This window comes from Dendronephthya gigantea, unplaced genomic scaffold, assembly GCF_004324835.1.
Source record: "Dendronephthya gigantea isolate DGI-Jeju-01 unplaced genomic scaffold, DenGig_1.0 000093F, whole genome shotgun sequence".
Taxonomy (NCBI): domain Eukaryota; kingdom Metazoa; phylum Cnidaria; class Anthozoa; order Malacalcyonacea; family Nephtheidae; genus Dendronephthya; species Dendronephthya gigantea.
The window spans coordinates 329,962-343,710 of record NW_021163103.1 but is presented as its reverse complement, the minus strand read 5'-3'; the positions used below and the strand labels follow the sequence as shown (position 1 = coordinate 343,710).

Below are 13,749 nucleotides of genomic sequence, written 5' to 3'. Positions count from 1 at the left end.
TACGGACTTTGTATTGGGTGAAGAAAACCGCCACAATCTCGTTAGGGCGCACAGCTATTGTGTAAAAACTCATATGAACTTTGAACAGGCCGCTGAAGATTTGAACTCCAAGTAATTGATAGTTGCTCTAAAGGCAATTATGCGTTTAGTTGTCATGGAAAAGTTTGTTGTCACTATTTCATGTCAAAGAAGTTGAAATGTGTACCTATATTTCAATTAAACGGAAAAAAAATGCGGGGGAAGTGGATAAAAAGTGATATTTACATGAAAGTGGCAGGCAAGGTCGCAGGTGTGATACTTGTATGTTCTGAAACTGGCCCTGTTGAGATTGAAGATTTCTTTTAAATGTTAACTCGCAAAACAAAATGAAGGATTTGTTGGGGAAAAATCTTGCCTTGTGGAAGACAGCCTCAATAAACAATCAGTCGATCTTGATATGATAAAGACAATATACACCATTACTGCTATTCATGTTTAAAATATATGTAATCGAAATTCTCCGAAATACAGATGACATTTTGACGCCATCCTGGCATGAGTCGGACGAGAATTTCTCTGTAGGAGTCTCTGGAAGATTCTCTATTCTGCTGTGTTGTTATTAGGCACGTGCGCCCCGTCACAATGAAGTGACGTCATAATTAGATTCAAAACCTCGATCAACGCGAACAGGAACTGAACATGATGTACATAGCGACGGATTGGGATCCCACAGTATAAACAATATGAGCGATACAAGCTCAGATTCTCTAGAAGATAGCCCGGAAGGTACAAACGAACATCTTAATGGGGACAGCGAAGGCACAAGCAATGGCCACAGTTCAAATGGTATACATTTCAACACGTGTGCCAATTGCAACACTTCTTATGCAACAGGAGAGAAAACATGGCACAATCGTAAAGCCTGGGCTTTGGAGAAAAAACTTGCTTTAATTGCCGGGAAAGCGGCGTTTGATCTAGAGGCTTATATATTTAAACATGTTCTACCGGCAAAAGTTGTTAGACCTTTCATATTTCCTCGGACGATTGATGAAATGGAAAGTTATATTGAAAATTGCCCCACAGATGCTGAACGAGAAGACATGCGTTCTTCACGTGCCAAGTGGGATGAATTACGTAACGAAATTAACTGGACTGTGGTACACGAACAAGTCTTAGCTAGTGCCAAACAGAGTTATCTAATGATTAAACCGTCTTCGGATATGGTTAAAGAAATCAATGCTACTAAAAGAGGCACACATGATTTAATACGAGCGTTTAGAACTGCGCTACCTGTACATTTAAGACCAGCCGGAGACGAGATTGTTGATATTATGCTGAAATTAAATCTAGTGTAAAGATGTGTGCAGTGTGTATAAAATAGTATCTGTGCCGTGTGGTATGCCAGCTTGCCTTAGGAGTTTGTCTTTATATATTAGTGTTAAAACTGAAAGAAACTTGCAAAGCTATTTCCAGACAGAGCCATGTAGTGTAGCCACAAAGAGAAACGCCATCGGTCGCATATATTTCATTTCATATCCTTACAGTATTATTCAAGTTAATTTTGCTTTGCTTTCCTTAAGTATACTAACAAATCTGCTCATAGTTTCCCAGCGGGACGGTATACATATAACATAGTTTTGTGTCCGAAATCGCTCTGCAAGTTCTAACATTACAAATCAATTCACGGCTAATGTTGAACATGAATATGAACATTAATGGCATTACGCCGGGAAATGTTTTTGTTTTGATAACGTTGGTTGCCATATTGGTTTATGTCTTGCTGTTGGTCAGGGTCAAAGTTAATTCCTGAACTCCTAATTCCTAGCCACAGAAACCAGCAAGACATGAGTCAATAGAATTATTAATCATATATTAGAAGGATATTATTATTAGAGCGTGTGGCTAAGCAAGGCGAGTTGTGCATGCGCGATCAATTCAGTGCTAATGTTCTCAATATGCATAATATATTTCAACTTATATATAGTTAAATGTAGATAATACCTACAGTTGGTATCTGTAAAGTGCGGATATTTATTATTGTTGAACACACAAACTTAAAAAGATCCGAAAATGTTGGCTCTTTTTGTTCTTGTGATGTTTGCTGCCATTTTCTAACACACACACAAACCAAGTGCTTTGCCATTTGTTTTGAACGTAAAGGAAGTGTTTCCTCATGCCATACTCTTATACAAAATGTCTTACAAAACTTAACACAATTGCATTTTAAACGTTCTGTTTAAACCCAGGTTTAGTTTAGTTTTTCACGCTTTAGTTTCTAATGTGTTCAGTTCCACGGTTGCAGAGTTAGAATCTAGTAATAATTGCCTAGACCAGGCATCAGACGCAAATTCATGATCGACATATATACTCACACACATAAATACCCTTGTTAGGTAACAAAACTCTCTTAAAAAACTGAGCTCTTGCAAAACTGTCTTGTCTATATTGCGTTGTTTTATTTACTTAAGGTTTTTATTGATATGTTTAATAATTCCTTGTTTGCAATAAGATGAACATGCCATGTGGTGGGACATGCATCATCTCATTCTCAGAAATTATATTTCTGGTATTCAGACAAGCCCATAGTGACTTATTTAAGTTGTTCTAACTGCTACCAACGCTGGACCACAACGCTAGTAGCCATTAAAGTTTATCATTTTTTGCATGATATTCAATCTACACAACGTCAACGGACGGTTTATATCTATAAAGAATTTATTAAACGTTTAATTGAACTAATTGAACTGTAATACAAATCAAATATACTTATTCTATTTTCAAATATACCAAGAGCGTTGAAAAAAAAAACGTTATACAATTCATACATATCTTAAAACTATAAGTTAACAAAAGAATGAAACTAAAATGCAAATACAGTACTTGTTTTTGAAACGAAATGTTTTGACCTTTCAGCGGTCATGCTACTTAACCCTAATATTACTATATCCTGTGGCTGTTATATACAAGAAAAACACGCGAGCTTGCTGTATAAAGAATATAAAATACTTGCGCCATCTTTTGTAAGACGAATACACCAGGTGATCTCCCGCTCATATTTTAGCCAATCAGCGCTCAGAGATGTTGAAAAAAATATAAATTAACTTTGCAGTATTTAATCAATTATATCTTTTGATATTCTTTATGAAGCTAAATTTTATTATTATGCATGTTTAGTTATAAGAACTATAGCAAGTTTCAACTGAGAAATGATCTTCATTTGATGACTAATCCCAGTCCTTCACCGCTATTTCAGATCACCTGATCACCTGACAGGTTTGTTTAAAGCCTAGCTCACGTGCTATTCTAGTCGCGCTTAAAACTAGACGCGTGACTTACTTTTTCTAATATGATTTCGATTCTAATATGAAAGAATATTTTATGTTTAACGTTTTTTATCTTAGACTTAGGGACGTGTTGTTCATGTATGAACTTATTGTATATTTACTAAACAAAATTAAAATCTGAAAAATGTTTATTGAAAATATCGTTGTTTTTTAAACTATCGTCTTTTACTATAAAAACAATGTTTCTTCATCTCAAGCTACTGGTGTGTATCGCTTGTTGCTACCTTTCAACCATACACGATACCGTACACCGAAATCCTTCACTATCACCGAAATCACCCTTTCAAACCACAGCTGTCTCTACAGATCCTACCTTAGCCATCAAAAATTCATACAGGGTATTAAAATCCGGGCGCTTCGTAGGGTCACTGCTCCAACATTTTGACATCATCGTAAAGACATCTTGAGGGCAAATATCAGGTTTGTCATTGTAAATCACTCCAGTGTCACCTTTAGTAAAAGCTGTTTTCGCATTACCAATAACCTGCTCATCTGGAAGATTTGGATAAGGAAAGTCTCGGGCAAGAGTAAAGATCTCCCATAATGTAATACCAAATGACCAGATATCAGTTTGTGTTGTGAAACGACCTAAAGAGAAAAGAGCGCAACGTATGCAGTGACTAGAAATTTCGAGCACCAAAGTCATCGTTATTTATGAGTTCCGCTGGTAAATGACGGTTTTTAAATATGCTTAGGTCTCACTTGTGTATATGTTTACCTTATTGGTGGTGTTACACTGCCTATGCATGCAGTAGTAATTTTCGCTAAAAATATCGGTCAGACATGAACCATTTCTCTGCTCCGCTGTTACAGATTTTAAAAGTATACTGTGCTCTCAACATACTCAGCTGAGATATGCAGATTTCATTTTAAAAGGGCTCAATGTGGCGAGGCTCGGGAATGTCATTTTCGTTGATCTGAAGACACTAAGTGTTGATTCAGTGGTATACTACACAACAAGGAAACAGCCATCAAGAAAGAAAGATGAACATGGCAAAACAAACAATGTTTATTCTGTTCGCTGCAGGCTTCATTTAGTATAGAGCATTCAAAAGTTCAGTTTATAATTGGTCAACGATGTCAAGGTACAATACAGTGAAATCCAGATAGTTACATCCATACCTTGAAATATGCTTTCAGGCGCCATCCATCTGATTGGCAACATCACACGACCCTGTACGCGGTAATAATGCTTGGAATACAACAAACGAGACATTCCAAAGTCGGCAAGTTTAACAGTCAAACCCTCGCCAACCAAACAATTTCTTGCAGCCAAATCACGATGAACAAAGTTCATAGCGGCAAAATACTTCATCCCGGCCGCAACCTGTGACGCAATGTAAATCAACTCCTCGTAGCTGATTGGCTGCTTCGTGTTTGCGTATATCATGACGTCATTATCATCTTCTAACACGTGACCTTTCAAAAACTGATTCAAATCACCGTTCTCCATGTATTCAACAATCATACAGATAGGATCATCTCGGCAAACACCCAATAGTCTGACCACGTTTTCGTGCTGTAGTCTAGACATAACTCGAACCTCTTTGAAGAAGTCAGTCTTTGCATCTTTTTTCACGTCTCCCTTCAACGTTTTCACTGCAACTGTGATTTTTGTCTTGCCTGCATAATCTTCTCCAAATTGTGCATTCAGATCGCGTATATCAGCCTCAGCAATATGAACCTCTCCAAACTGGCCGTCCCCAATCTTTTCCTTGAAAACCAGACGATCTCTGGGAAACTTCTCCATTGTGTAACCACGTTTCAGTGTTTCCTCCTGCAGGAAACATACAAGATATTTGATTATGACCATCGTTGGAATGATGGTGCTTGACACGATAGAGGGTGTCAAGGTTACGATGTTAAAATGACATTAGTGGTTTCACTAAATTTATTGTTTAGAGATAGCTACTAATTTCAAAAATGGTATTATAGAAATGTCATTATAACAGAAAGCAATTCTATAAGTACGCATCTCAATCCACTGCAAGTGAAACTACCAATGATGCAACAATGACACGCAGAAGACAATTATCAGACAACAAAATGTTGGACACGAGAGACGCAGTCAAGTTATCGTACCTGAGGGCCGACCAGGATGGTCCCAGCAATGCCATAAAGAGGTTCAGAGTAAATTCCTTCGTATATTGGATTACCCTGGATATCATCAGGATCTATATTTGGTTGTAAACTGTCAACTGGTTCAGCGTATTCTTCTTTCACCGGTGGTTTCATATCAGCCACGTTTGGCTCAGAGTATAATTCTGATGCCCGATCATCTATCAATGATCAAACAATGATTATTTACTTCCAGAAATTAATTTAATTCCAGAAAAAATGCTATAGAGTACGACCTGAAACCATAAAACTGGACCATCGTACTTTCAAAAGCAGTTATTAGCAGTTGAGCGAAAATATTAGACGGATTTAGCACGAGGACGTAAAATTTGAGAATAAATGCACGGCGCTTCCATACTTGGGCGCATCACACCGTTTATTCGCAGTTTTCACGTTGTTTTCCACGTTCCTGACCGCAAATTATATCTGAACAATACATTTGAGATATAGTTTATAACAGCTTAGTACAAACCTTTTGATGGAATAAATTCATTTGGCTTTTTCTTAACAGGAGACAACATGGGTGCAGTATCGTCATCATTGGCACCAACACTGGCATAAAGTGGGTTTCCTAAGTTGTCATCAATCTTATCATACGTCGTCTCTTCAGCATGTTCTACGTTATGAAGTTCAACGTGTATATTTTTCTCTGTCTTGTCTCGTTTTATTTTACCAAAACACAGCGCTCTGCGGCGATACAGAAGGAACATCACAACAAGAAGAATAATAATGACCAGAAGAACAACACAAACTATGATGATTGTCATTTGAAGATTGTTTGGGTCCGAAGAGATCTCTTCTGGAACTGCAGTGGAACAAGCTGAAAAATTTAAAATGGCATTTATCATCACCTTGAGTCACTTTCACCGTCACTGTCACTCTCTCTGGTGGTAATCAGCCACCCTCAGCAATTGCAATTAACAAATTAACGACTGACTGAGGTTCGGATTTTAGTTCCATGCACTACCACTGTGAGCCTACATGATGCAATAAATGTTATAGGTCTATCAGATTTACCAATACGAGCGCAATTATCGCCATCTAATAGCAGCAGCGTTAATCCCCTACCAACATCACCGACTATCACATGCCACCATATAACACCTACCATCATCCATAACTTACCACCACACATCACCTATCTATCACCACAAGCTTAACACTATACATCACCCACCTATCCTACATCACGTACTACAACACATCACCCAATTTCATTCTTCGCCTAAAATCACCCTGCATCGTACAGCAACGTCTTCTTGACTATTACACTATATATACAACTTACTAACTACTAACATTTACATCCAGACTCAGGTGCTTCAGTTGTTGAAACACCAATCACGGAGGGTGGACTGTTAACGGAACATGTTGTTGAAGGTGTCTCTGAGCAATCGTTCACTGGCCTCTTGTTCTCCGTACTCTCTGTAATTTAGCAATTCAAGAATAAAGACAGAGATAAAGTTAATTTGCTAGTAAGGCATGTGTTATTGACACTGAACTAACAACAGAAACGAACTAACGGTCTAATCTTGCATTATTTTTACTAGTCGTACACCCTAGGTACCCGTACACCCTAGGTACCTGGACACCCTAGGTTCCCGTACACCCTAGGCACAGAATACCTTACAGAAGTGGAACTCCTGTACTTTTTTCGTAAGTGTGATTCGTCATGATTCGTCACTTAGCAAGTGCATTTTTTTGAGGTAGTCACCCCCCTGCCAATGTCTAAAATCAAGCCATTTTTAGTATTGGCAGGGGGGTGACTACCTCAAAAAAATGCACTTGCTAAGTGACGAATCATGACGAATCACACTTACGAAAAAATAGTATAGAGTTCCACTTCTGTAAGGTATTCTGTGCCCTAGGTTCCCGTACACCCTAGGTACCTGAACACCCTAGGTTCCCGTACACCCTAGGTACCTGGACACCCTAGGTTCCCGTATACCCTAGGTACCCGTACACCCTAGCACAGAATACCTAACAGAAGTAGAACTCCTGTACTTAAGGTGGTCACGCGCCATATTGCTAAATTTTGGCAGGGGGGTCAATGCCTCAAAAAAATGCACTTGCTAAGTGACGAATCATGACGAATCACACTTACGAAAAAATAGTATAAAGTTATTCTTCTGATAGGTATTCTGTGACCCTAGGTTCCCGTACACCCTAGGCACCTGAACACCTGGACAAACCACCGGTCGTATATTCTACTTAAAACCTTTAGTTTGTACCTCGCGTAAATCGTAATTTTACCGGGACAAACTTCTGTTTTTCTTCTCAATTTGTATGTCACAAGTTTCAAATCTTCAGTCTTACAACGATTGTGCCATAATAGTATTGCATTTTATACAAGCAATATATTAAAATATTACATAAAGAATAATACATGGATGCGCGGAAATATGGAACTTATTTCGAGTGTTGAGAATGAAATAAATACCATATTTCAAAGCATTCATGTATTTTTGTTTTTTATATATAATATAAATCTTTTTTTGAGAGAGAGTTTTTCATCCTAGGGCGCGTATACCTGCTTCTTATTTCAGTTTTACTGCAGTTAAAAAGTAGTTAAAAAGAGTTAAAAAGTAGTTAACTTTAATCACGTAGTTAAGCCGGTTGTATAAAAGTGTAGTTAGCCTTAACTGCAGTTAAAAAGTAGTTAAAGTTAACTATCCTCAAGGGCATCGTTAGCCCGAGGATAGCGTGTGTGGATAACGATAGCATCGTTGGCGAGTGAGAAAGCATTAAAATCAACACATACCAAGGTTGTCAACCGTTATACATTGCCCCGTCGAAGCTTGTAAACTTTCAATATGCTTTTATTTTTTTCATTTGGGCAGTAAAAGAGTATATTTTCGCTTCGGGAGACGTGTCGATGCCAAATTGCGATCCTAGCAAAGATTAGCCATCTCCATTTTCAACTGCAACCGGTATTTTGACTCAAAGGGACCTTGGTATATTACAAAGAGCGCCATTTTCTTTGAATTATTTTGATTTTTTTCCTTGTTTTATTGCATTTTTTCCAATATTTTAGATCAAAATACTGTCAATTTTTGTAAACACGACTCCTCCACAGTCTTGTTCAAAATCAATAATAGCGGTCAATAATTTCAGGATACTTCATGTTATTTCTCTGTTTAACAACCCCACGCAAGCTCCACGCAAGTTAACTACGTAATTACTTGATCCGACTAACTACGTTTTGTGCAACGCAGTTAAGTTGTGTAGTTAACTAATCATAGTTAAGGATTTAACTACAGTGATTAGCGCTAATCATAGTTAAAGTTAACGACGTTTTTATACAACCGGCCCCAGTACTTCCGGCAGAATTCGAACGTACACCTCTGCATGCGATTCTTGAGCAATTTCTCTATCCACTAAGATAATAACCGATAACGTTGCTTGTTGGACAAGGTGTAAATTCACGTATGTAGATATGTGTAGATTGTAAAGCGTATTATGGAAGTAATACCATAATTAATTAACAATAAAGCAACTAATACCTGAATTAAAACTGATCTCAGTGATTAGCAACCATTTCCTTCTGAAGTATAACTGCATCTTTACAAGACTTGCCGTATTTCCACAAAGTGACAAAGTTACATTTACATTGTATGGACTATCTTTGTATGGAAAATCTTTTGGACAATACTGAAGAAATGTTTTCGAGAAACTGCCTTCAGTTGAAGCAAAGAATATCCGTGATTTGTTGAATACAGCATTACTACGTGGCCTGTCAACATTCAGAGTCAGTGTAACATCCTTGAACTTCCTCACGCCAGAAAATTGAAATATAATTTCAATGTATGGTAACGAAGCGTTTACACTAGACCATCCCACCCAACCTTTACCATCCGAATCTTTCGAGTTATTTGAAGCAAATTGGCCATCTGTGAGTATTCCAGTGCCACCTTGGTAAAAACCATTTGCAGTATTCCCGTTATAAGATCTGTCGTCAAAGTGATACCTTCCATTCTTGGTTGTTTGTCCAACTGGCATTGAGTAGGAAATAATAACTAAAACAGTAAATAAAGCAGTTTCGCATTGATGAAAACATATTCACGACACCCCTACATATGTAATGTTTCCACTACTTCGTCTAACTTCGCCTACAAAACTTCATCAACTAACCTTTTTCAACTGCACAGCCATACAGTTCCAGCCTCATACAGACTCTAAAATTGCTCTGATAGCCTGGATAAACCCTGATGAACCTCGCCATAATTGAAGGTTTTAGTTCGTGTCTAACAACACCATTCACATTTGTGTTTCCTCTAAATATCTAAAAAATGTGTAAAACTGCACCGTTAAAAGTTGTTTAGAGACCTCCCAGTTGGACACCTCATACCTTTACTGTGACGATAAACATCAACTTAGGTGTCTTTAAGAGAATATTATGTGCTTTTTCATAATTCATATGTTGATACTAGGGTTATGTGTAACCGAGCGTCGTTTTCGTGCGTTTTCAAAATCTTTTTTGTCTATTTTATTGTTTAGACGCACTGTCCACACGATCCAAGGAAAAATTTGCCTAATATGTGAAATTAACTTCAACTTCTATTGTAAATTGACGATGTTTGATGTGAAAACGTTACCGTGTGTACATGGCCTAAGGGCTGTTTTCCACTGTCACGTTTTTTTTTGTACGTTACGTAAAAACATTTATAATGATACTTTTAATGATTTAATCAACGATCGAATAATTGGATAGGGTTGGATTCTGTTGATGATTGCGTGTGTTATTTCTGGCATCAAATTAATTATACATACAACAACTTATAAGGTTTTAAACTTTTACGTACGTCTAGGTACGTGCAAAAAACGCGACAGTTTGAAAATTCCAGCTGTGAACACAGTAACTCAGTTTGGCAGAAACGAAATGCAAACTATCAATCACGTGTAGAATTACTCCTCTGGGTAGAATTACTTTTAAAAATGTCACATGTGATCGCAGCTCCTATTTTTTAGAGGAGCGTACATACATCACATTCATATCAAACATACAGTACCTTGACGTCGTTTGAAGGCGCCTCTCTATAATAATCCCATTTTTCACCATAATTACTGTAGGATATTTTATAATCCCTAGCATATTCAGTTCCACCACTCAACTCTCGTCCTTGTGTTGCAATTTTGGTAATGGTCGTCAGATTTAGTAAATCAATCTCAATAAACTGGTCGTAATTCCTTTCAGTGATTGATCCTCCACTGTCGTCTGGACACCAGGCACCCCAGGGTTTAACATTCTGGCGTAGACGAGCTTGTTTACCATTCGCTGTAGTTCTTTTCATAACACTAGACTCTGTGATTTGTGAGTCTTTGATTCTACCATCACTCATACCAAGAGGACCTGAACATTCTATATTATCAAAATATCTTGGTATGAATACAAGACTTCATGCAACGTGTTTGTGTTGAATTAGCCTTCGGAAGTGTGCAAGAAAATATTTTGTGCTGGTTGAGTTAATACTTTTATGAAGGAAAATAGATTGCAGGGCATGAGAAAAAAACTCAAGTTTTAACTATGGAAAATCAAAACTTTACACTATTGATGTAAGGGGCAGCGTAATAACATACAGCATTAATCAATAAAAATAATAGACATAATGTCTACCACCTTTATGTACTAACCCCATCCAGATCGCTTAACCTATACAATTTGATGTTGGCCCTTTTAACTTTTACCAACAGGGGGAAGAGTGGTTAAGGATACCTCAATGACAACCTTAACTCTCCAAGGTTGAAATGGTATAACTGGTTTTAAAAAAACACAATTAGCTCGAAGAACAACCGCTAACAATGAATGTAACAAAGAGAACTGATGGGAAAAAGTTCAAATGTCACAGAAATGTGTTTCACAAAAATTAACTCCCTTTGCTGGCCTTCACAGTTAACAGTTCGGCATCTATAAACCTGAAATCCAAATTTTTAAACCTTGGATTCATTGTATCTATTAGCCAGTTAGTTTCTAACTATGCATTTGCATCATGTAATCACAAAACAGATTGCATTATTTACCATTTTATACAATCACAGTCTTATAAAGCAGTCAAGTAATTGCATGGTTAAAGCATAAGGAGGGTTAAAATAGCTCTATAACAAGCTAGCTCCAAATATAGATTTTCCACTTCTTTTGATTCAATGATATCAGTTAAACTAGTGAGTTTGCTAAAATTTGGCCTAACTTTATACAATGTTTGGCTACAAGTGTACTAGCTATAGAACCTACCAACTGAGCAACTTTCTGGCCAAGCTGAGAGTTTATAGTCTGCTCTTTCAACCCTGGCTAATGTATAAAACTTAGTGCAGGCCAACGTTCTCATGAAATTGTGAAACAATTTTCATGCAGTCACCTGGGCTAAAAGATGTCATTAAATCTGATAATAAGCATGATTATGCTTAACAAGATTTAATTTATGGAATATCTTAAATATGGGTAGCATCAGCTTGCATTAATATCTAATGCTGGAATTAATCCTAATTGTGTGAAGGTATGTTTAACCTGGGTATAACTTCCAGGGTGAAATTGAATCTTATACACACCATGCAAGAAAACAAATACTATACTATTGTAAGATATTCTATTTACTAATGGCTTATTATGGAGCATCTTTCATCCATTTTTTCACTAAATATGTAACATGTGAAGTAGAACATTTGGCACATGTAACGTCCTCAATCATCAGAAATAACAATTATAATACAATAACATACCTTCACATAAAACTTGGTTTATAAAAAACAGTGACAAGAGTATGTAACTTGTAATCTCTTTATTTGCCATCTAAAATTGTAATAAACACACTTTCGCTTTATTTTAGACCCTGGGTTACTTTAGAAAGTAAGAAGTGAAATTAACCCACATTGAAACCACAAAGAAGCAATTTCATTAATAATATGAACACCCACGAGTTTTAAAATAAATAAACATAAGTCCAAATATTTTGAAGAATTTACCTGAATATGCCTGTTCATTTCCTTACTAGAAGACACCGAAATAAAGCAATACACGTTACCAAAAAGTTAGGCAGTGAACTACCCTGAAAACGTCAAAAACAAGAGAAAACTCACCGTAGTTTGGTCTCATTACGCCGCGGTCACAAAGGCGAAACGATAAAACAAAGGCAATACAGGAAATAAAATTTCAGTTCTTCCTTCTAAAACCCAACTTATCTGCGTTCATAAATCTTTTGAACTTGAACGCAAAAATAAAACTACAACCTCTGGGAGAAGTGTTATGTTCAGACAATGTTTCTATGGTTTTTATATTGCCTCAAATACTAGAAATTGCCATCTGCGGAGGCTGTTTTCAAATATTGTTTTGACACTTCATGCTCGTAAAACGCCGCCCACACTCGAGATGTAATCGTGACCAGTCGAGGCTTCTTTTTTGGGAAAACAAGAGTATCCTTGAACGCAGGATTTTTCAAGGAACACATGCAACCAACACTGAAACGAAAGTATTCGTATATCCATTCCTATCTTAGAATTTCTCTAGTTTATACAATTAGTTATATAACAATGTCAACAGGTATCGTTAATAAAAAAAATTAGGTATTGAAATGTGAGAAATGTGGAAATCTCGTTTTACTGGTTCAATTCGCAAAGGAATTCTCTTGCACGTAACTTCTTCCGAAAATTATCTTCGCTGCTAGACAATCGAAAGTCTGGGCGAGGTTTTGCCCTTATAAGGTCAATTAAAACAGACTTATAAACAGACCATCCTTGCAAAAAGCGGGTCATCAAACAAAAAAAGCCCTTTGGAGAAAGTGGATTCACAACAAAATAACTTCACTTGTTTTTTGAGGGCTCGGGTTAACGGACCGAAAGCTTTGCAGTATTAAATACTTACGTGGTGTACCTACAAACTAATTTACTTATTGATGTCGCCACGTAAATATGCAAGAATAGTATTGTTTTATTTTGTTTAACAATATAATTAACAATTATACCACGAGCTCGAGTCGTATATGAGCAGCTGATAGCAGACGAGGTGCGTAGCACTGAGTCGGTTATCAGTCTTATGACGAGAGCCGGAGAGCGAGTGGTATAATTGTTTTATAATATAGCCAAATACCATTTGTTGAGCGACAAAAGTATTTATTAACAATTTAATACATATTTACATAAAAATAATAATTATTAATACCGGTCAGCCATTTTGCTTTGGTTTTGTTACCCCCGTATATGCAGTGTTGCCAGATGAAATTTCAAAATATTCATGTTCGCTTACGTCAAAAGTTCACAAAAATGGCAAAAAGTTCATATCTAAATTTTAAGATCGGAAAGTATCGGAAAATATCGGAAT

The 13,749-nt window shown here is 36.9% G+C and overlaps 1 protein-coding gene across 1 annotated transcript; it reads right to left on the bottom strand.

Annotated features, from left to right (window-relative positions):
* Nucleotides 1-2,695: 2,695 nt before the first annotated feature.
* LOC114533651 (discoidin domain-containing receptor 2-like) lies at nt 2,696-12,786 on the bottom strand. The gene is made up of 11 exons (XM_028555232.1): nt 12,513-12,786; nt 12,399-12,423; nt 12,156-12,225; nt 10,451-10,800; nt 9,573-9,723; nt 8,945-9,457; nt 6,741-6,866; nt 5,914-6,261; nt 5,406-5,602; nt 4,446-5,100; nt 2,696-3,911 (listed from the first exon to the last, which is right to left on the bottom strand). The coding sequence occupies exons 2-11, from the start codon at nt 12,414-12,416 to the stop codon at nt 3,607-3,609; spliced, it is 2,733 nt and encodes a 910-aa protein (XP_028411033.1). The 5' UTR covers nt 12,417-12,423; nt 12,513-12,786; the 3' UTR covers nt 2,696-3,606.
* Between the last annotated feature and the right edge of the window lie 963 nt (nt 12,787-13,749).